Raw genomic sequence first — 23,353 nt, forward strand, 5'->3', positions numbered from 1 at the left:
ACACAGTGGAGAGCGTTCTCGCAAGATTCATAGGTGTGTTCATGGACACTGCATTTCGCACAGGTTTGGCGGCCTCTGGAGCTCTGTGAACTGTGACCGAAACGCTGGCATTTAAAACATCGGAGGGGATTTGGCCCATATGGCCTTATGCGAAGCTTTATGTACCCGGCCTCGATGGACTCGGGCAGAACACTTGAGCCGAAGGTGAGTATCAGGTACTTAGTCTCGATTTCTTTGCTGTCCCGCCTAATCTTAATTCTTCTGACATTGATCACATTTTTCTCACTGAAGCCCTCTAGGAGTTCCGCTTCAGTTAGCTCCAAAAGATCATCATCTGATACTACGCCACGAGTGGTATTCATAGTACGGTGCAGGGTTACAATTACTTGGGTTTCCCCAAACACTTCAGTCAATGACTTGGAAACAAGGAAGGGTGAAATTGTTCTAACTAGTTTATCTAGTTTTTCAGAATGAATGACATGGAAATGGGGGATGGATTGTTTTTGCCGACCAAAAAACTATACTTTATCGGTGTGCCCTCTTTTCTGAGGGCAATCAGGGAGTTCGGGAAAGGAACTAGCCATATAGGAATCTGTAGTTTTTGGCAATAACGCCAGCCAGCCACCGTGGAGCCCTACAAGGGGACACTACATGAACTGTAAAAACAGGTCCTGCAAACGCGAGCTGTACGTCACCACTATAACCAAATATGAAATAACCTAGGTTGGCTATTCACACAAGGTTAACCCTTGCTGCATGGAAAAATTGGAAGTAAAGGGAAGCCAGGAGAAGACAGGAAAGGCAGAGAAAGCCAGGAACGGGAGAAAGGCCGAGGAGCCTTAAAGGTCCTGACACTCAGCATCGGCACCAGGGTGTCTACCAAGTTGACATTTCCAAATTCCCTGAGTTTTCCAGGTTTTCCCTGAGTGCCATTGCAAAATTCCCTGAGTGACGCAGAGCTGTATTTTATGTCAAGACGGGCTGAAACCACGTCGCCCGATGCCGTCACTCTCTAAGCATATGAAAAAATTAAAAGAACAACTTAATTCTGTTTGAATACTAAGGAGTAGTGTTTATTTTATTCAAAAAGAGGATAGAAAGGAGGGGTTAGTAAAATGCACAGCAAATAAAATGTCCTCGAAAAAAGTTGCAAATCGAGTCGGATCCGACATCCTCAAATACGAATAAAAAGGAGATGCATACAGAATCAAATACTTTCGAATATGAGCGATTTCTATCAACTGATAGCAAGCTCAGTGATATGAGGCCCGAACTTTGTCACAATTGAGATTCTTTCCCAACAGCTCGTAAGTCAACCTCAACTGTACTGACATACTGTCAGCCCGCATACAACGCCTCAGTGTTGTGTTTCACTGCTTTAAAAAGTTTATTTTGGCTTGGATGAGGGACACCTGCATCTCGGCATCAGCCAACACTTTTTTCTTTAGCTCAAGCTCCTTCAAAACGGCGGCAGCACGCTTCCTTTCCTGTTCATTCCTCAATATGTAGGTTCTTTCTGTTCTTGTCCTCTTTCCGCCACTCGTTCACCCCACGGACCATTTGAAGCATCTTAATTCTTGGTCAATTGCACAGTCCAAATTCGATTTTTCAAACCCCTTAGGGGCCGCGAAAACGTCCGAAAAATCAGGCAGCTGGAAAAAATTAATGCATGTCATTTACTGCCCTTAAGGGGCTCAAACCGCCACAGGCACATTCGAAAACGCTCTGAAGGCCTGTCGGTACACGTATTAGGCATAGCGGTGCTCGTACTGTAACAGAAGATACCGGATGCACGCGTGCATAATTAAGGAATACATACTGTATCCTGTGGCAATAGCCCCTTCCCACTCTTGTTATGCTTCACTGTAATACATTTTCGTATGCTTCACCAAGTAACATTTCTGTATAGAGGCGAAGCTGACTTTCAGGAACCGGCTTTATGCAATGCACCGTGCTTTCCAAGCTTCTAAGCCAATCGCGAGAACCACAAAGGTGCAGTCAGTACCATTGCTAACAGCAGCGAATTCTTTCAATGAAAAACACGGCACCTAACGGCAAGGAGCTAACAGCGAAAGTCGAAGCAGCTAGGTCTAGCGTTGCCGCAGTGGTGGCTACGGCTGCCAGCGGATCTGCGTGCGAGAGCGCCGGTTCGAGGCGGCGAAGTAATCAAAACGGCAATGGTGATGGCTTTGATTAATGCCGTTTCGGACCTGTGGTCATGGCAAAAAGTCCGGAAGATCGGACGGCAAAGGGTTCTCGCGTCCGAAATTTCAAACGTTCTGATAGATTGACTCTATGGGGTACGTGGTGGTGCCGCGAAGCTGTCCAAATTATCGGGCATCGCGAAAGTCGGTCGTTGACTGTACACTGGAAACTCCTCCAGCCTTCGACAGGGCGTCAAATAGGATTCATTACGATTCCTGTCTATTACTCGAGCCAGCATTACCGCGACGTTCGACCCTTTCAACAAAATTACCAATTTTCCCTGATAGAGGTACAAATTCCCTGAGTTTTCCCTGAGTTTTTCCAGACTACTCAAAATCCCTGAGAATTCCCGGTTTTCCCGGTCGGTAGACACCCTGGGCACAACTGCCAGGATCCCGTTTTCCCCAGACACGGCTAAGCCAAAAAAGCTCAAACACAAGCTTTGCTTAAAAGCTCGAAACAAGCTAAGCATAAAATAGCTCGAAAACATGATAGAAGATGGTCAAAAAAGAGCAATATTTAAACTAAGAAATACAGTTACTCCTCATGGCAAACAATGTAAAGATAATGACCTTTCCAGAAAAAGCAGAAATGCAGCCATATCAAAAATCTCAATTAGGAGTAACACATACCGTATCTGCACGATTCTACCACGCCACCAATTGTAACGGGCAGTTATATTACTGCCCAGATATTCAAGAAATTACCTTGGTGCCGTTTCTACTGCACACATCAAGTAACGAAACATGAGTCGATGTGTACCTTGTTGAAACAATATTATGGAACATACAAAGGTACACAGACACGTACACAGCTGAATCTCAGTGACCAGTGGCTATGGGAATCCGACGACTCCTCCTTTTCGTTGTCGACCGACCACAGAGTCATCTTCAGTTTCATTTGATTCATAAGAAATGCCACACTTCTGGAGGCTCGTGCAACCATCATCTGCAGGAGGGCATTCCACGCACAAGGGACTCACTCTGCGATGTCTCAGAGTGTTGCTTTCTTCAGGTGACCTATTCGATGGCAGTGTGGCTATCTACCTTGCATCGAGCTTTTTGCAGCGAAGCTGTTTATGGCTAGGGTTCTGTGCATTTTTGTTCTGCATGCGCAAAAACAATGGGCCGATCCCAGAGAGTGAAATACCGGGCTGACCAGCGGCAGAGGTGAAGCATGAGTCAAGCACTCCACCAACTTTGCAAAAGTAAGTAATATCTCAAGTATAAATAGAAGCCGCATCAGATATTAAACTGATAAGAAACTAACTACATTTTGACCAGTGTCGACCACGTCTACATCCACACTGCCCTTTCTTTGTCGGTGTTCCAAACGCTTGCATATCGACTTTCCTTTTCTCCCGCACTCCTATGGAGGTGGTCCCATCGAAACATCACGCGTGTACTTTCTTCTGGCTCCTTGGGCCGGTCACCCATGCGAATGTATATAAAAATGATGATAAATGCGTTCGTACCTTTGTACAAAAGTCTGTGTCACCTCTGTGTTGTATGCTAAAGAGCTTTGCTAGTCATCCACCTTCAGAGTGGAATGGCTCATGATTTTTTTTAATAAGAATTGCTTTTATTTTTTATTTGGAGTAGAATTAGTTACAATTGTAACGCGCATGCAAATTTGAATGCACCTTAGCTTCAAAAAAAGTGCACATTAGAATCATGCAAATACGGTAGTGAAGCCACTGTAAAACTGACCTGAAAAGTGGGACTGATATGACCCGCTGTCCAAGAAAGAGTTAAGGGGAGAGAATGTGCTTAAAGCTTCTGTCTTTTTTATTATTATTTTTATTTTATTATTATTAGTGCTCTCGTGGCAATGCTTAAAGGACCCTTCACCAAGTTTGGCATTGCAAACAGACGAGCATGGTGTGTAGATCACATGCTGATGATCAAGTCAGCAAAGTAGGAAACTGTTGCATTGTGCAAAAACAACTAAAATTTCAACTAAATGCCGTGAGCCTTCCTCTTTTAGGAGCCCTGCTTCCTGCACAATAGTCAAGGCCAAACACATAAACGGCTTTACATCAGACGCACTGCCTGCCATGTCACCGAATAATGCATGCAACTTCAATTATTCATCCAATAGAGAAAGCGCAGAACTGATACAGAAAGTATGTCCCACAGCAAGAAAGGAAGAAGCGAAAAAAAAAAAAAAAAAAAAAAAAAATGGGGGGAGGTGAGACTCATGACATAAATGTGACTTAGCCCATTGGGTTAGGTATGGGAGAAGTCGTGCAAGGAATGTTATGTTCAGATGCTAGTTGAGGCAAAGGGAGACAGCGTGGATGTTGGCAGTGAAGCTCATCTCCTAACAGCAATGCAACACAAGATTTAAATTTCTTTTACCTTTCTCTAATAATGATCCGATTTGAAAAATTCTTAGAAGGGAGGTATACCTTCTAATACATAACCTAAATTTCCAAATAGGCCTGGTGAGCGGCCATTAAAGAGGGCTCAAACAAGCGAAAGTATTTTAGTAGTGGATTTGAGCACAGTTCATTAAACTTAACCCTCATTTCACTGCAATGCACAAGATAATCAAATTGAAATACCATACCACAGTGCATCAGATCTATAACGAAGCTTTACAATGTTGAAATATGAAAAATCTTGGCCCTGATATGTCACACGGCAGTTAAATCACTCCTAGGAACAGGGGGGTGCAAGATGTCATTAAAGTACAACTTGTTTGCACTTTAGTGCTGTCACCAAAAGTATAAACAAAAAAAGAGCACTCTACACATGAATTTTCTCAGTTGCACCACAAACAACACCAGTCGTCACTAAGGCTTGCAAAGGTTTCGTATGACAAATATGACCGAGAAGAAACAGCAAAATATAATTTTGATTTTAGAGTCCATGAATCCATGTTGACCAAAAATGCAAGAACTGTGAAAACTACCATCACCATGTTCATTCACTTGGGCAAAAATACAATCTGCTCTTGTAAAACTGTAGGCACCATTAAGACACCTTCAAGCAAGGCATGCCACTGATAAGGCCCCAAAATAAGCTTAGAAGGAGTTTACATAGGCCTAAATATTATCCTCACCAGGATTTCACCAAACTGGGTTTGGCAGTTGTAAGTAGTCTTGTTGACTTGTGTAACCTCTGATCTTTAACATTCACAATAATGCCCCATCTGCTAGTGAAAAGTTTAAATCCGAAAATAGCATGATAGAAAGAGCCAAATATTAAAATTGAATAGGTAATGAACACATAAAATGATTCATGAAACTGGTGCACATGATTGCAACTATTGCAGTCACTAATGGGTCGTAAAAGCCCCACAGACACACACACAGACACTGTATTCTGAATCATTCCCTCATCTTGACTCCATTCCTTTATCACACAGTATATCCAGCGGCCGATTCTGATAACAGCCGCATATCAATCCACAAATCAACTATGAATATAATGAAAAGAGTGGATTGGAAAAAGCATGTTTACGGAATCTGGGTACAGGTTCTAAAAAATGCTACTCACCATGCACGCTCTCCACAGCTTTGGCACGCCTTCCCCTGGTTTTCTTTGGAGTAACCTCTGCCGTGCTGTGGTCAATGTCAGTGGCAGTCACTTCAGCGACCTTACGCTTGCTCCTTCGCGATGATGCTGCTGCTACCATTGCTTCCTCGGTACATAAAACACTATTTGCTGGAGCCTCGTCATTTTTTTCTTGCTGTGATGAGGCAACACGGCGCAATTTTGTGCTCTTTGAGGATACGCCCACTTTCTTGCTCGGCTCTTCAGCGTCATTCTGCTCCGATACTTCCACATAAGGAGCCACTTGCTTTGGTGGACGGCCCCTTTTCTTTTGAAGAGTGCCAACATTGTCTTCAACAGTGCTCAGCTTAGTTTCGACACCTTCCTCTAGCAAAGGAAGTGCACGCTTTCCTCGCCCTCGCCTTGTGGTAGAGGTCGGTGGAAGTGTGGCTTCATCTTTTCGCTCTTGCTCAGGCATTCTCTGAGACGATAAAGTCTCCGTTGGTTCACAGTTTTGGTCCTGTTCTTTCTCCTGCTTGACAGCAGTTGCACGCTTTCCTCGCCCTCGCTTTGTAGTAGAGGTCGGTGGAAGTGTGACCACTTCATCTTTTCGCTCTTGCTCAGGCATTCTCGGAGACGATAAAATCTCGGCTGGCTCACAGTTTTGGTCTCGTTCTTTTTCCTGCTCGACAGCGGTTGCACGCTTTCTTCGACCCTTTACAGTACTTTTTGCGGGTTCCTTTTCAGATGAAACCACATTTTCTGCAAGTGGTTCAACTAATGAAACTGGGGCCTCACATTCTTCATTTACTTTCCTTGAAACCTGTGTACGTTTAGCTCTAGATGCTTTCTGGTGTGGCTGCTCTGCAGTCTCCTGTTCAGAGACTTCAACATTTACTTTTCTTGAAGCCACAGTACGGCATGACCTCGTGCTTCTTACAGGCCTGGCAGAGCCCTCCAATGCAACATTGACATTGTTAATCTGTGCTGATGGCTCTTCTTTTTCATTGAAATTTTCAGTAACTGATGTTCGTTTAGCTCCCGCAGCTTTCGAGGATTTCAGAGTGTCAATTCTCTCTTGGTCAAGATCATTTGTGACCTTTGAAGCTGGTGTACGCTTAGCTCCTGGAGAACTTCGCATGCCCACACTCTCAAACTTTGCTACGTCTGCATCCATGTGCCTTGAAGCTGGTGTGGAGCTTGACCGGACACTCCTGGTGGGGGTTTTCTCCACTGCAATATCTGTTATGTCTGCAGCCACATGTTCAGATGGCGACATGCCTATCAGTTCTTGCTCTGGTGCTTCATCCTGGTCATTCACATTGCATGACTCTGGCTTACGTCTAGGTTTTCCAGCATTCAACGACTCTGTGAGCTTTCCACTAACCTTAGAGGCAACTGTCCGCTTAGATCTTGAACTGCTTTGTGCGCCAACTGCCTCAAGCTTCACTGTCTCTAAATTTGTCTTCTCTGAAGCTGGTGTGCCGCTAGCCCTTGCACTCTTTTTCATGACACAACCTTCCACAGCAATATCTGCACCATTTGAAGTCCCACATTCAGATTGCGACTCCAATGCCTCATGCTGCGTGTCTTCTACTGTCACATTGCCCGAGGCTGGTTTCTGCATATCTCCCGAAACTTTTGAAGACTTTGGAGTAGCAAATACTTCTTGCTTCTTTGCCTCATCTGCCTTCCCTGACAATGCTATCTGCTTGTCTCCTACTCCCGCCTCTGGGTCTGGGGCACCTACAGATACCTTCTTTGATGCCAATGTGCAGCTGGACCGACTTCTTGTAGGCCTGACAGACTCTTCCACAGCAGCAGATAAAGGTTCATTAGCAGTCTCCTGTCCAGGTACCTCCTGCTCTTTGCATAGCTTGGTTGAAGCCGGTGTGTGTTTAGCTCTCTTGATTGGAGCATCTACAGCCTTGTGCTCTATGCTCACATCATTTGGCTCCCTCACAAATGTCACTTGTTTATCGATTGAAAAACTTGTGTTAGGTGTGCCTGTTGCCTTGTTCTGCAAATTCTCTTGCTCACCATTTTTCAAAGCTGTCGTGCTGCTAGACCTTGCACTCCTTCGCCCAAATAGCTTTTTTCCAGCGATATCTGTGCTGTCTGAAATGATGTGCTTGGATGGGGAACTAGCAACTGTCTCCTGCATTGGTGCCTCTTTCACTTCATTCACCTTGTTTGGAGCCAATGACCGCTTAGCCCTTAAGGCTCTAGAAGACTGCAGACTGCCTACATCTAGCTGCGCTGTCTCATCTGTCTTCTTGGATACTAAAGTGCTGTTAACTCCTGAAGCATTCAAGGTGTCAAGTGTGTCTACTGCGTGTTTCTGTGACACTTTGGAATTCAGTTTTCTTGATGTTGATGTGCGGCTAGGCCTTCTACCTGTTTTTACAGACGCTTCATCTGCAACATCTCCAGTACCTGAAGCCTCATGCTTAAATGGTGACAAGCCCATGGTCTCATCTTTAGATGGAAATACGCCTCCTGTCTTATGCTGTGGGGTTCCTTTGTTTGCCTTGGTTGAAGCTGGTGTTTGTTTTAGTTCAGCAGCTCTGAATGGCCTTGGAGTGTCCACCGCATCTTGTTTTGCAATTTCTTCGTTCGTGGAGGCAGACATGCGCATGGCTCTTGAAGCACTCGCAGTACTTGGAGTTCGGATTATATCCCGCTCTGGCATTTCTGCACTCAGCTTCCTCGATGCCATTGTGTGGCTCAACCTCGCACTTCCCTTTCTGACAGACTCTTCCACAGCAGCATATGTATTGTCTGAAGTTGCATCTTCCAATGGTAATGTGCCTCTTGTCTCCTGTTCAGTTGCATTTCCCTCTTGATTTCTCTTGTTTAAAGCTGGTGTTTTCCGAGCTCCTGAAATTCTGGAGGACTGCAAATTCTTATCAGATGCTAGTGTGGATTCAGCCTTTGAAGCATTCCGTGTACTTGGTGTGCCAACAGCTTCCTCTTGCGACACCTCTGCACTGGCTTTCTTTGAGACTGGCGTGCGAATGGTCCTTGAGTGCCTTTTATTGATAGACTCTGCCACAGCAACTTCAGTAACACCTGCAGTCACATGTTTGGATGGCGATGTGCTTAATGACTCCTGCTCCGAGGGTTCACTTTCTTGGTTCAGCTTATTAGAAGCTGGAGTATGCTTAGCTCCTGAAGCTCTAGAATACTTGGTAGTGTCTGCCACACCTTGTTTTGTAGTCTCTTCATTCGTAGATTCTCGTGTGCGTGTAGCTCTTGAACAAATCAAAGTGCTTGGTGTGCTGACTGTGTCCTGCCCTGGCACCTCTGCATTTGGACTCTTTAATGCCGGAGCAGTGCTCAACCTGCCACTTCTAGTCCTTACAGACTCTTCCAGATCAACATGCATACCGACTGAAGTCGGATGTTTCAATGGTGATGTGTCCAGTAAATTTGACTCTGCAGCCTCATTTTGCTGAACTTTCTTTGAGGCAGGTGTCCGCTTAGCTCCTGAAGTTCTGATGGACTGTGCTACACCTCCCTCCTTTGTCTCTTCCGCACCTTTCAAAAATGGTGTGGTACAGTTGGCTTTCGAAGAAGTGGCTGTGCCTGGTGTGCCAGCTGCGTCCTGCTCTGGAATCTCTGTATTTGCTTCCTTTGAGGATGGTGTGCAGCTGGACCTTGTATCTCTAGTCTTGGCAGGTTCTTTCAAAACATCTGTGTTGCCTGAAGTCAAATGCTTAAATGGAGATGTTCCCATTGTCTCCTGCTCTGAAGCCTTTCGATTTGCCTTGTTTGAAGCTGGTGTTTGCTTATAGACTGAAACTCTCTTGGAGTGCAGAGTGTTCACCACCTCTTGCCTTGAAGAGTCATTTGTCTTCGCAGATACTGGCGTACACTTTGCCGATGAAATATTAAGTGTATCTGGTGTGCCAAGTGCTTTCTGCTCCAGTACCTCCTCATTTGCTTCCTTTGAGGCGGGCATGCGACTGGACCTTCTTGTCCTCACAGGCTCACCTGCAGCGACATCCATGCTGTCTGATATCTGAGCACTTACTGCGTGCTGTTCAAAACCCCCAACTTCCTTTGAGGCAACAATTTCGTGAGGTCCCGAGATGTTCAAGGGCCCTGGAGTGTCCACTTCTATTGGGCTTGATCCCTCTTTGCTTGCTTTCTTCAAAGCTGGAGTCCGCTTCGCTTTTGAAGCATTAGAACTGTTTGGCGTGCCTACAGTTACGAGCTCTGGGGTGTCCATGTGTACCACGTACGAGGCTGGTGTGCGGCTAGATCTCGTGCTCCTTGACCTGAACGACTCTTCCAAAACAGCATCCCTGTTTTCCACAGTCGTGTATCCATTAGTTCTGTAACCAATCCCCTGCTGTGGGTTCTCTCCATCCATTTTATCTGAAACTAGTTTATTTTTCATCCGTGGAGTATTGATAATCTCCTGGTCACGCAACTTCTCGTTTGGTTTCCTTGAAGCTGGTGTTCTTGAAGCCGACACACGACCAGATCTAGCGGCGCTTGCAGAGCCGACAGGCTCTCCCAGAGCAATATCTATGTCGCTTGAACTCGTATCTTTAAATAAAGACATACTTGTGGCATTGTGTTCTTTTTCATTCACATGGTTCACAGCTGGTGTTCCCTTTGTTCCAAGAATATTCACAGACTCCGAGGTGCCCGACATCTCTTGCTTTGGTGTTTCTTTGTTAGCCTTCTTCAAAGTCGGTGTCCGCTTAGACCTTGAAGCACTTAAGTTGCTAGGTGTGCTAACTACCTCAGGCTTGCCTGCAATTACATTCATTGACGCTGGAGCGCTGCCGTACTCAAAGGAATCCCCCAGAGCAACATCGACATTGCCTGAACTGACATGTTCTGACAATGACGTGCCTAGAATTTCTTGCTCTGGGACCTCCTCTTCCTTTGTCTTCTTTGAAGCTGGAGTGTGCTTAGCGTTTGAAACTTTAAGGGACTGCGGAGTGGCAACCACTCCTTGCTTTGTGGTCTCTTCACCCGATTTTTTAGATGCAGGAGTGCGCTTAGCTCTTGAAGCATTCAAAGCATTCGGTGTGCTAAACACACCACCCTCTAGTACCTCAGAGTCCACTTTCTTTGATACTGATGTGCGGCTGGACCTTGCACGAGTCATGCTGAAGCTATTCTCCACAGCAGTGTTCATGCTGTGTAAACTTGATGATGTGCCAACCATCTCAAGCTCTGGCACATCATTATGTTCAGACATCTTCGTCAAAGCAGTGCTTCGCCTTCTTCCAGAGGTGTGCAATAAGCTTGTATCTGTGGCCTGTGAAGCATTCACCAATGACTTGTGGGCAGGTTCATTATGTGCTGAAGAATCAGACACATCATGAACCATCCCGTTTCCTTTAGAGTTGAGTTCTTTTGTGGCACTCAAGTTAAATGATGATCCAGGCGTTTTGAACATCAACTCACAGCCTAAGGTGTCATCCAAAATGTTGGATGTCTGCAACCCATCCAGTGACTGATTCCCTTTGAACCTTCGAAGTGCCATGCGAGAACTGCTACGGCTACTTAAGAATGACAGTTCAGGTGTGGCAGCACTAGAAGCTGGGCAGCTGTTCTGTAGCTCTGGAGTGGAATAAACAGATCTGTTTGCCTGCGCCTGCCACAGCAACTTGTTACTTTTTCGGGCACTGCCAGTTTTCATCCTATTTCTTGAAATCACACCTGCAACTGGGGTACTGGCAACAAGAATTCCACTAGCTGTGCCTGATGTTGCAAGATCCTTGATATGTGTTGTACACTCTTCCACAGAGTTTTCGCCCAGTGATTTTCTGGAAACAGACTGTCCATTACAATCATTGTGACTGGCCAAAGACATATCCTGTGCATCTTCACAGTCATTTTGCCGCCTCAGTTTGGGAGAATTCTCCTCTGCGGTAATTTCGGAACTCTGGCGTCTTTTCACCAGGCTCTTGCTCAGTCTCCTGAGTGATGCAGACCGTTCATGCTCAGCAGAGGTGTCTGCCATGCTAGCTAAAGAACTTCTTGAGCGCATTGCACGCATTCTTGGCTCATCTATTAAAGGTGTTGAATCTGATGAGTCATACAGTTGGCCATTGACTGAAGATTCGGCAACTGGGTCAATGCCAGAACCATCAAACCCTTTAGGAGAGCCTACACCTTGCATTGGTGTGGGAAAGGTGGTTGCAATAGCACTTTGTCTTTTTGCTTTCAAGAGTTTACGAGAACCAGTGGAGTCTGACAGTTCACTAGGAGAGTTTGGCAGACCATCATTCCAAGACAGCCTCTTAGCATGCACAGTGGCTTCACCATTCCTTGCAGCTCCATGCACTACAGCACTCCTGGAACGGCTTCGCCTTTCAATTTGATGGCCAGCATTACTTGAGTTGGATGCAGACAGAGGTGATACAAACACTTCTGTTGGGATACAAGGTGTCTTGTAAAGTGATTGGTCAAAGAAGCTAGTTGTAGGTGTAGCGACACCAGGTGTCCCGTGCACCTGTTGCACAGCTGGACTCTCTTTGCCCATGTCATTTTCCATTGTTGAACTCTCTCTTGGGCCTCCTGCAGGTGCAAAAGTAGTCAGATGCATGTCCCACTTCATCAACATATTAACTTACACAGCTTTACACCAGTACTATTTACTTCCTTCACAACAGTTAAGTCAAAAGTGACCAAGATCTGACACAGTAAGCTATATATTTACTTGAACAGACAGCCACTTGATATGATATGGTGTTCAGAGTGCACCAGAAGCTCTTGTCAAATGTAAAATATAACAAAAGAACTACATCTGGTTACTGTGTTGCAAAAACATCAGCACTGAAGCAGTGCAAAATTCTCCGAAGCAATGTGTCCTCTACCTGCAAATGTGTGCAGTGGCTATTGCCACGCTGGAGGTACAGTGCAAACCTGGTAATTCGAACGCTTGGGTCCTGCCACAGCTGCACGATACTGAATACGAAAAACTGTCAGTAATCTGATACACACAAGGTAAGTGACAGTTAATTAAATATGGTTGTCTACTAATGCATGCTATTTTTTTGCAGCAGTCACAAGTGGTAATCACCGTGTCTTTGTAAGCAACTGTTCTCAATACACTACAATTGAGTGGGCAGTAGCACATATCTTTCCACTGCCAATACTCTGTCGGATGCAGTAGCATGATTATTCATAACTACCTAACAAAAAGTGTGTGACCCTAGCACAGTGATGCCCTGGCAGCTCCATTCAAAACGAGACTGTGTATTTCTTTGCTGTTGACAAATGGCTTGCAGTGCTCAAAGTGAAATTTATTTAAACTTGCCTTTGAAGTCCTGACAAGGGAGCAATGTCAATTAGGCAGGCGATGAAGAGAACTTAAGGTACACACGTCTCTGGTAATTCATTTACTGAGTGCCACTGTTGTGGACAAGCCTCTTGAATGTGTAGTATACAGCTGCATATCTCACAAAAATTGCGCTTGCTTAATGTCAACTACATACTATGCACAGCAGAAAAGACAACATAACCAATGCTCCCAGTGTCCGTTTGCCATCCAAATACAGTCTAACCTCGATATAATGAATCTCAATTCTACACAATCTACAATGTAGCAAGCTTCTTTCTTCTTTTTTTTTTTTTTAAATTTCCAAATTATTGATCACATTTTTTTTTCTCGTGATGTAACAGAACAATTTGGTTCCAGTTTCAATTTGAAAATTGCATACATATTGCATACATTTACTTGGAGTTTTGGTGACAAACATAACACTGCCTTAAAATAGGTTCATAATTTGCACGCATCTTTTAATATGCAAATATTGCAAGTGGCAAAAAAGAAGCAAGTGCTGAGAAGAGACAGCCACTATGAGTAGGTACATTCTATTCCAAAGCTCTGATTTTAACCAGATTTCTACCACCTGCACCAGTGCCTTTGATTCAGCAATTATTGCTGAAGTTTCTTGCTGGATTCTGTTCAGAAGTCTTATTGACAACGTACTATTCAAAAAGACTGTTCTAAGCACTTAGGAACTCATTTTACTGCTGAAACAGAAACATTGGCTCAACGAAAAAAAGATTGAAATCTGTTTGCTACGAATAGGACTTTTATTATACAGGGTGATAATTTTTAAGTTTTCTGGAATTTGTAAAGATTGCCTGCTGCAGATAACATAATTCTAGTTCTTGACCTGGATTCTTGAGCTGGTAAAGGGCAGACATTACTTGCATGAGAAATCAAAACACATGTTCAGCTAATTAAAAATATCACTAATTAACTTCCTAAATAATAATTTACAGCACATATTGTAATTTACTAAATCTATCTGGTGGGCTTGCAAGGTGTATTTACTTGGAATGAATTTTCAGAATGACAGCAGTTTGACCATATGCACGATCAAACTCGCTGTTAAAAAAAAAAACTTATCCGCTGTGGATAAGTTTCAACCACGTTCAAAATAATTAGGTTCTTCTCTGTGTGGAAACTGAGTTTGACTGCACTGGTTATAGGCTTGTAAGTTATATACAAATTTTTAAACTTATTTAAAACGTGACTTTGGAGGTCAAGTTAGAACTGGTGACTCCGTATTTGGAAATTGTTATCCCTGTATAAATGATTAATTTCTTTTATTAATCATATATCACGAGAAGCTAACAAACAGACAAGAACAACAAAGGGGACTTAAAAATTAAATTTAGTTAAATAAAGTTAAATCGATAAATTAATGGAAATGAAAATGGATGAAAAACTAATTTAAAAAGAAGTTGCAGTGGAGAAAAAGGAGAGATTTACATTATGACATATAATACAATGCAATATGTGTTGGGAAGTGTGCTATAATCACTAATAAAGTCATTAATTATAAAAAATACCATTTGTAACTTTTAAGGATTTGGTCCATCTGTAAGACTAAAGATAGTGCTGAAGACGTGTTTATTCCCTAAGAACATCAAGGCTAATGCCAGTCTTGAGATGTTCCATAGTGTATCATCGTTCTGCAAAGAAAGCAGAAGATAAAGGCACGGGGGTATGCGCATTGCTGGAACTGAAGCTGAAACTCCACTTTTCTCTCGAGTGCCACCCGCTCGACCAGAAGAGCGCTCCGACTACGGCTCATGCGTTGCAGCTCATATTGAACATGATAGTGCATACGAAGAAATCGAATGTTCTGTACCCATATTATGGTGTTCCAGGTACAATTACTATAAAAACTGGAATATAGGTCGAACTTTTTTTCGAAATACCATTGCGAGAAGTCGACCCTCGTCTTATATACCGGACATTGGCGGAAAAACTATGGAAGCCTTGCAACAATGGGCGGATGAAATAAACAGCCGCCTTCACCATCGCCATCAGCAGCAGCGCGGTGTGGCGACATTGTGGCACCAGCATTTTGCGTTTCCATTGTCACAAAGTTATATTGGTTAAAGGCTGCTTTTTCACATTTTGTTTCAAAATGAGCAGAAGCCGACGTCAATTCACCGTCGCCTTCAAGAAAATGCGATTGAGTACGCAGAAGCCCACGGCAACCTGGCGGCACAGGGCGAATTTGGAGTATCCGAAAAGAGCATTCGGTAGTGGCGGAGGCAGAAGCAACGTATTACAAGTTGCAGCAACCAAACGAAAACGTCATTTCGTCGGTGGATCGCAGCGCGGACTGCAGAACTGGAAGACAAGGTTGCGGAGTTCGTCCGGGAGCTGCATATAAGATCGCTGCCTGTGACTGTCAATGCATCCGTTTGAAAGCGGCAGAGATCGCGCGCGCCTATAGACTGGGCAGCGAGAAGCACTTGTCATCCGACTCTAGTTCGGACGACTCTGGTCAAAGGTGTTGGTCTGATTCGAAGTAGCGCTTGCGCACTTCGTGCCCTTCTGTGTACTGTACACCCGACCAATTTTTAACAGTATCGCGCGACCATCGGCCCGCGTGTTTGTCAGCACCTTCTCATTACGGCACGGAGCGGCGAAATAGCGAAAGTAAGCGCATGTGTACACATGCGCGTATCTCGTTTGTTTCGCCGCTCAGTGCCGTTAATAAGGTGCTGACAAGCACGCGGGTCGATGGGTCGCGCAATACTGTTAAAGACTTGGCCAGGTGCACATGCGAGCAGCGTTTAAATAAATACTGTCACCATTGTGCAACCGGATGAGTCGCATTTGTTTCAAGGTAAGGGTGCCTTTCGGTACTTTTGCCATTGAAAAAGATTTTTTTCATTTTTAGAATTCGTTAGTTGGGGGATCGACCTATATTCCGGTCCGACCTATAGTCCGGTTTTTACGGTAAGCACAGTACAAAACGTGAATATTTAAGGCACATTACATCATACATGGCAGTGAAAATTGCTTTGTATCAAGCTGCAACACTGGCAGCATATACACCTGCAACAAATTCCCACTGGTATTCAAGAACTCTATCAGCAGCAGCGATAAGAAACCATCTTCTCATTTTGCATTTAAAGCATCCTCAGTGGCAACCTACTGCTTTGCGGCAATAACACAAGATGCATTAATGAAGCTATGTATAAGAGTGTGCTGACAGAACAACAATTCAGACCTCATTGAGCCTATCCATAACTTCTGTAAAAGTAAAAATAAACAAAGGACTGCAATATTAGTTGTTACCTTTGCGCTGCTGAGAACCAGTGGCAGCAGGTGAAGTTTGTTTTCCTTCTTTCTTCTGCGTGGACACCCACTCAAATCGGAACTGGCGTGAGCCAACTGTCACAATGTCACCATGGCTCAAGAAAGCCTGATTTGGAACGTGTTCATCATTCCTTAGAACTTCCTTTGTACCAGCGACGTTGACAACATGGGCCTGCATAAATTATACAATTACACATTAATTAGTGTCTTGTCATGTGCTAAATGCAGAGAAAATGATATTGACTGACTGATATCTTTGATTAGCTGGCTTACAAGGTGTAATGTCATGAAGCAACACAAGTTTCATGGTGGTGGGCTTCACAGGTAGGATTACCTACCTTGGGTTCTTTACCATGCAACTAAATCTAACGGTAGATTTCACTGATTCGAACCGCACTCCAACTGCAATTGTGTGGAACCTGCTCAAGACTGGAGCCATGGGACGCCTGTTCAAGCCAAACATGCGGCTACTTACCAGACCAATCAAGTTGAAAGCGGTAACCCATCGGCATTGCTTTTATTGTAAAGAAACATGGCAGACATACAAGGTGTGCAATCGCAAACCCCCACCAACGGGTCAACTGAGTGTTGATGCTAAAATGTTGATTATATTTTGCTATTCTCTTTTTTTTTATGTTCATTATTTACTAATTTCGTATCTTCATCATATCGTATTTCACATGCAATTGCGTCGACCCCGATCGGGTCTCCGTGGCTGCACAGCAACCAAGGACACACTCGTTACATTCTTCAAGAGTAATGGCAGCCATGCCTCTGTGTTGGGCAACTCTGTTCTACTCTAGGGCCTCCAAGCATTTGAGCAAGACAGGCCTCATGAGCTTCGTGCGCATCGGCACTCTTATCAGCCCGTAGAGCATGCACAGCCTGAGCACTTGCATTTACTCTCTTCAGCGTAGACGGCTGTCTTGCGACACTATGGCAGGCTGCCATTATGAATCCTGAGTTACCACACCACACTAGGGCTGCATCAACGCCGGAGTGCACATGCACACTCGGACATCCTTCTTTGACGCAGCTCCCCTCTGTCTCGAACTCAAGGGTGCCTCAATGTGAGCACCCGCCCTCTGTCAGTGCACGGCGGCACACACACATTGAGGCACCCTATCAAACTCTGGCATTCTGCACAATCAGGAGCAGGGCACGGAATGTATACCTTGGCATCATGAGCTATACCATTTTCATGTTCATACATGAAAGTAGTAGATGCCATGCAACCGCACAAGTTGTAGTAGCCACATAACAGGAAAGATCACAGTTGCAGCTCCTTGTTCGAAAGTAATAGTGCCACCGAAAAGAGGTTGGCAAAAGTCATTGAGTTGAGGTGCATCCGCAAAGGAACAAGTCTCTCAGAGTTGACGAGTGTTGAAGCAGACATGACTCTGAAGGATTCCCCATGAATTGTAGCATGTGCGAGTTTGAGCAAGCTCAAATAAATCTTAATCACAGGCAATTGCAAATGTTTTTGAGTCTACAAGATAGCATGCAAGGCTGAGTAGTACTACTTATACATAATTAAACTCAAATGGAACGAGTAAGCCTGAGTGAGGATTACATAAAAAAAAGTAAGGGTCTCTGACCATTTATCGAATTCTGTCTATGTAAAGTGTAAGGTTGTGTAGGCAATTCAGTGCTAACACAGGGAAGAAGTACTACTGAAACAATATGGTATGGAAATTTTACATTGACAGCGTGCGCCATCCCTATGGAGGAAAGAAACAATATAGGAGTGGCCCTGACGCCGTGTTTTTGAAGCCGGAAATGCACCCATGTTGGTGTGCCATCTCCCTTTGCGCCTCCAATCAGCTCGCCGAAGCAGATAGGCACGAGCTTTGAACTTGCATTGCTATGAACCGCTGGAAGTGTGTGCTGCCGACGCCTGCCAGGGCAAAGCCTACGAAACGTCTGTAACAAGTTTAGTACAGCAGACACACTCCTATGCTTTACCATGGCATGTTGAAGACGACAAAGACCTGCACCGTGATTACTTGAGTATGTCTGCTGCTAACTAACACTCACACTCACAGACCCAGAACACAACTTTCAAGCTTACACACCATGCTCCAAAGTCAGCTTGTCTTGCAAACAGAATGCGTTGCAAGAAAGACACGGGCCAGAAAAAACTTATCTCACTTTTCAGAGGCCTAGAGCAGCTGCAAGAGCTTCAGGAGTGCGGTTGCTACAGCAACGTTGACATTAGAGGTGCCAGTCTCAGTATTCCTTTGCAAAAAATGGCATGCAACTTTTGCCACACTTTCTCCAACCCGTGCTGGCTGGGGCCTCTCCTACACTTTCCTTCCTCTATGGCCATCCCCATACTGCTCCATCTCAACCATGACACTGCGTGTCTAATGAGTCTAATGAGCTAGGTCTAATGAGTCTGAATTGGCCCTAAGCTGGATAAATTTTTTCAGTGAGGCTGAATAATTTCTATTTTGCCAGTCTATACCTCTAAGCATTTTGGACGTAAGTGCGGCGCACTGAATGAACCATGCAAATTTGTTCAAAGCGCCCCATAGTGACCAGTATTTACAAGTTCATATGGATTTTGCCCATCAAAATACAGCTGCCACAGCCGGCAATTGAACTCACAACCTCATGCTCTACAGCGGAATGTCATAGCCACTGAGCCATAATGGAGAGTCAAAACAACTGCCTATGAAGTTACTAGCAATCACCAAACTCAAGGTGTGTAAGATTCAAATATGATGCTAGAAATTAATTTGGACATGGACAACTTGACAAAGACATATAACGATACAAAAAACGGGAGGTCTAAGTGAGAAAATCATCATTTGTTCATGCCAAAGCATTTTTTGCTGCACTACATGAAATGCTAACATTATGCAAAATACAAAATAGATAAAAACACATACACACACAAAAAAAAACTTTGCACAGTACTGGGCAACTTATCAGCACAAGTGTAACAGCTATGCTGGCAATTATTTCAAACAATCACAATTCATCAGTCAAGAGAAGTTAGTATATTTACCTGCTTGTTTGCGTCAACGAGAAGGAGGCAGTGTGCTGATCCCGCGCTCCGTATCTGTACGTCACAGGAGGGGTCCCTAAAAAAAGAATTGAATCCAGCTCATAAGACGCACTTTGACATAAAACACACTGATCACATTTTCACAGCCCACCACATAGCCACACTGCAAACAAGTACATTACTTTTTACAAGCAGAAACAAAATGTCACCAGACCATGGGAGCACATGATACAAATACAAATACCTTTATTTCAACATCAGGGATCTTAGGGGTGCACCCAAAAAGCCTAAGACTGGCTTTTTGGCTGTTTCTAAAATGGGAAGCTTGCGAGGTCCATGCTTATCGCCGATGGAAAGTGGGTCGCATGATCGATCTCACACTTTATCACTGAAGAAATCCAATGGTTTTTCAAGGATGCCAAGGACCTGTGCACACCCTGTTCAATGCTAATCAGATTAACCGTCGAGAGTCATCCAAGGTGGGTTCTGCTGGAAAATTTTCGAAGAGCAAGACTACTGAAAATTCTGATATGCAGCTGCAAAATTGATTTTAAAAGAATTGCATCAGTACTCTTTCAAGTGCACAGCATCCCCAGACAGCCAAAAAACAAGGTTCAAGGTACAAATTTTCTGTAAAATGCAAGCTCTAAGAAAACAGTCGCCATTTCAAGCAACTTTGTTACATAAACAGCCAGCAGACAGTGAAACTGCACTATGAAAATGATCAAAATAATGCAACTTCCATTGTGTCTTGATATTTCCACTGAGTATGAAACCTACACTAGAACTACACTAGTGACTTCCTGTCAAGTATGGAGCAGAACAGATACCCTGCTATAATCGGTCTAGAATTTGGCGTAGCAATGCTTCCTGCTTCCACTGTGATACAGCTAGCCAGATGTTCCTGTGTCATTTACTCCGAGTCTAAAACAATTTATCTTTCTTTTTTTTTTTTTCCTACGTCTGGCATATTAACAAACAAGCATGAATGCAACTATCTCTCTGCAAAAACCACAGTCAGACCACGGTCATTAACATACGACTAACACAATGTCATCTAATGAAAGGTAAGCAGATGCATTATTTTCTTCCATGTGACAATAATGTTTTTAAACCTCCATTTTTTAGCTTTAGCCTTAAGGTGTGTGTGCTTACATATTTCTCCTTTTTTCTCTTTGAATGACATCAGTTCACAAGTCCATGTGCATGCATGCAAGTAAATCACTATGCTGAATGTGTCACGAAATATGTTAGAGAATTATTAAACAGAGCCTCAGATACACAATTCAATTCAACAATGCATGAACAGATTAAGTACCTCATTACCAGCTTAACTAATAATTACCAGGTTCTGAATAAACTTAAATGCAATCTTGAGAAAGCCAGCCAGAACACAGACCATACCCATTTTAATTTCCTTTGGCTACTGCAACTTCTCATAAATATGTATTCACAATGTAGTGCAAAAGTGCATTAGTGCTACACTCCATGTTTTCCCAGAACTAGCAAAATGTAAAGTTCAGGAAAGATTTCATTAGAATATCAAAGCAGTACATGTTCCATAAAACTGGTTGGATTTTGGTACTTTTAAAAAGATAAAACAGCATGTTGCCAAATTAGGTAACTTTATGGCCTCTGCCACTAGTGACTCCTAAGAGCCCAAACTGTTTCTCACAATATCTGTTGATACAAATTGATGCACTAAAACAGAGCCAAACTGCAAAGACATACATGGATTTCTTAGGCCCTTTACACTTCCAAGATCGAACAATTAAAAGTGATTTTAGATATTTCTGTCAGCACTCCAGAAAATGACTAATGCAACATACATGTGACAAGTCCATTCTGTCGCTACTTTTTGTGCAGGACTTGCGAAAGTAAAACAATTATAAGCCTCTTCCAAGATTTTGAGCATTCGTCAATCAATAATTCTCTCTGCACAGCAGCAAAGCAGCGAGTAAGCATTTGATTGCGGGTGAGGATAAGACCCGTTCAGCTCATTGAGGGTACAATGTGGAAACCCTGATTGACACGAAAGCTTTAACACCTCCACCACTTAAACGTGTAAAGTCCAAAGGTTAACACCTACCCGCCGATTGAGCAACGCCCCGATGGAAACGGGAGCTCCGTGCCCGTTGCCCCTTTCTTTTTAATGGCAAAAATCTTCGGATACCAAACCATCCTGAAAAAGTAAGCACACTATATTTCAGAAAACATAGCATGCTTTATATAGTATGACTTTCCTGTGTCACACACAAATCGGATACAATTATTCAAGTTATGAGAGCAGTTTACTTGCCACATCACTAAGAGTGACTTCACTCGCTACTGCTGCAAATCTCGTTAAATACCAAAAGCAAGCATGTGAAAGTTGCCCATGTAGCATACGACAACAAAAGTGACAAGAAAGGTTGAAAAGGACACTAGAGAAAAAACCCAACTAGATTGATAGATTATTAATTTAGAAGCCTACTATCGCTCTCTGCATGCCAATAAAACTATTTCTTTTCCTCCAAGGGCTACACATGTAGCCAGTGCAATAAGTCACATTTTCTTTTTGGTGCAGAAAAAGTGTAGCTCTGCCCACCGACACAAAGCCACCTTTTATGGCACAAGTGTAGCATAGAAACTAAACTTTCTACAATGCAGTTTCAATGATTGTAGGTAGCAGACGACACACAAACATACGATGCTTTTTTGTCTGCAATTGTCAGTACACATATATGGCAACGACAGCGAATATTCATGGCGGGCACGGCAGCGAAGTGCTAGCAGAACCATGCCTCACATAGGAGGGTGAACTTATCTTCCAAGAAAATAAATTATCTTACTCAGGGATCATGTGTATACGGATAGGCTGTTTAAGACTCAGTGCTGTGTCATAGCACAGTGATAGAGTGTTAGAGCACAGCATTGTTACAGCGTAATATATTTAGCTGCAGTTTCATTTATTGCAGAAAGCACGTAATCACACAAGAGCATATATACAGCCAGTGGATGCAAAGTCAGGTGAAGTGCAGTCAGGCGCTTTTCACCTGTTAATGGGGAGGACGCGCAGTTTGCTCCGACTGGCTACAACCCAGTCAGCCTAGTGCAGCACAAAACATCATAGTCTCTGCCCTACACTACACTCGTCTGCATAGTGCAGGTAAAAAAGAAACCTAACATATTATTTAGACAGTAGCACAGAAGCACATAGACGATGAAAGAAAGACGGGACACAGTGCTAACAACTGCATGTTTATTGCACAAAAGCAGATTTTATATATATATATATATACATATATATCACCTTACAAAATGAAGGGGAAGACAAATCAACCCAGCAAGTTTCAATTGGCACAGGTGGCTAATGCGACAAAACCATTTCTTTCTCCGATAAGGAGACTGACACGCAACTAACACAATTCCTGTTCCTAATCTCTGCAGCTTCCATTTCTCTAGTGAGCTGGTTAGGGTTTCTGGCCAGCAAATGGGTGCGATTAAACGGAGGCTTCCATCCACACCGTGCGCAATACGCGGCAAGGTGCCCTCATAATGGTTTAAAAAGGTGCAAAAATCACACCCTAACTCTAGTTTTCAAGGAGCACAATTATTTCTGAGGAGTTTTAAGGACCATGGAATTTTTCTTTTTCCCCTCAAATTTAAGGGTCTTCAAGGATTTCAAGGTGTACGAACCCTGTAATATGTCGGCACAAGGCTACTGCATCATTTTCACCTCTAGTATCCACAAGCCATTATCTTCAAGTTTCTCAGAGTCTTGTTCTGTTAATAGCATTAGGTGATGGCCACATTTTCGAGTAGTAACTTCGCTTAGCTGTGTCAGATTATAGTACAGGTCTTAAAAATGTTGCACTTGTTCTGAGGTCTTATTAGTGCTCCTTTAACAGTCGCACCAATTTCAACATTGATGCAATGATACTAACGAGTTAAGCAGAAACTCCAACATTATGTTCATAAACTGGTTAATCCCTTTCTTCGAGGGCATAAGGGATGCACGTTGTTCAGACGTTTTGCATGCACTTAGTA

The 23,353-nt window shown here is 43.6% G+C and overlaps 1 protein-coding gene across 1 annotated transcript in view; it reads right to left on the reverse strand.

Moving 5' to 3' along the window:
* Positions 1-23,353, reverse strand: part of LOC126545500 (uncharacterized) — a 42,113-nt gene that overhangs the window by 17,782 nt on the left and 978 nt on the right. The window contains exons 3-6 of the mRNA XM_050193394.3: positions 21,414-21,506; positions 19,325-19,400; positions 16,291-16,483; positions 5,709-12,251 (exon numbers count right to left, since the gene is read on the reverse strand). Coding sequence (XP_050049351.1) covers positions 5,709-12,251; positions 16,291-16,483; positions 19,325-19,400; positions 21,414-21,505 — 6,904 coding nt within the window. The 5' untranslated portion in view covers position 21,506. The remainder of the gene's footprint in view (positions 1-5,708; positions 12,252-16,290; positions 16,484-19,324; positions 19,401-21,413; positions 21,507-23,353) is intronic.

The sequence above is a fragment of the Dermacentor andersoni genome, chromosome 1 (genome assembly GCF_023375885.2).
Source record: "Dermacentor andersoni chromosome 1, qqDerAnde1_hic_scaffold, whole genome shotgun sequence".
NCBI classification, from domain to species: Eukaryota; Metazoa; Arthropoda; class Arachnida; order Ixodida; family Ixodidae; genus Dermacentor; species Dermacentor andersoni.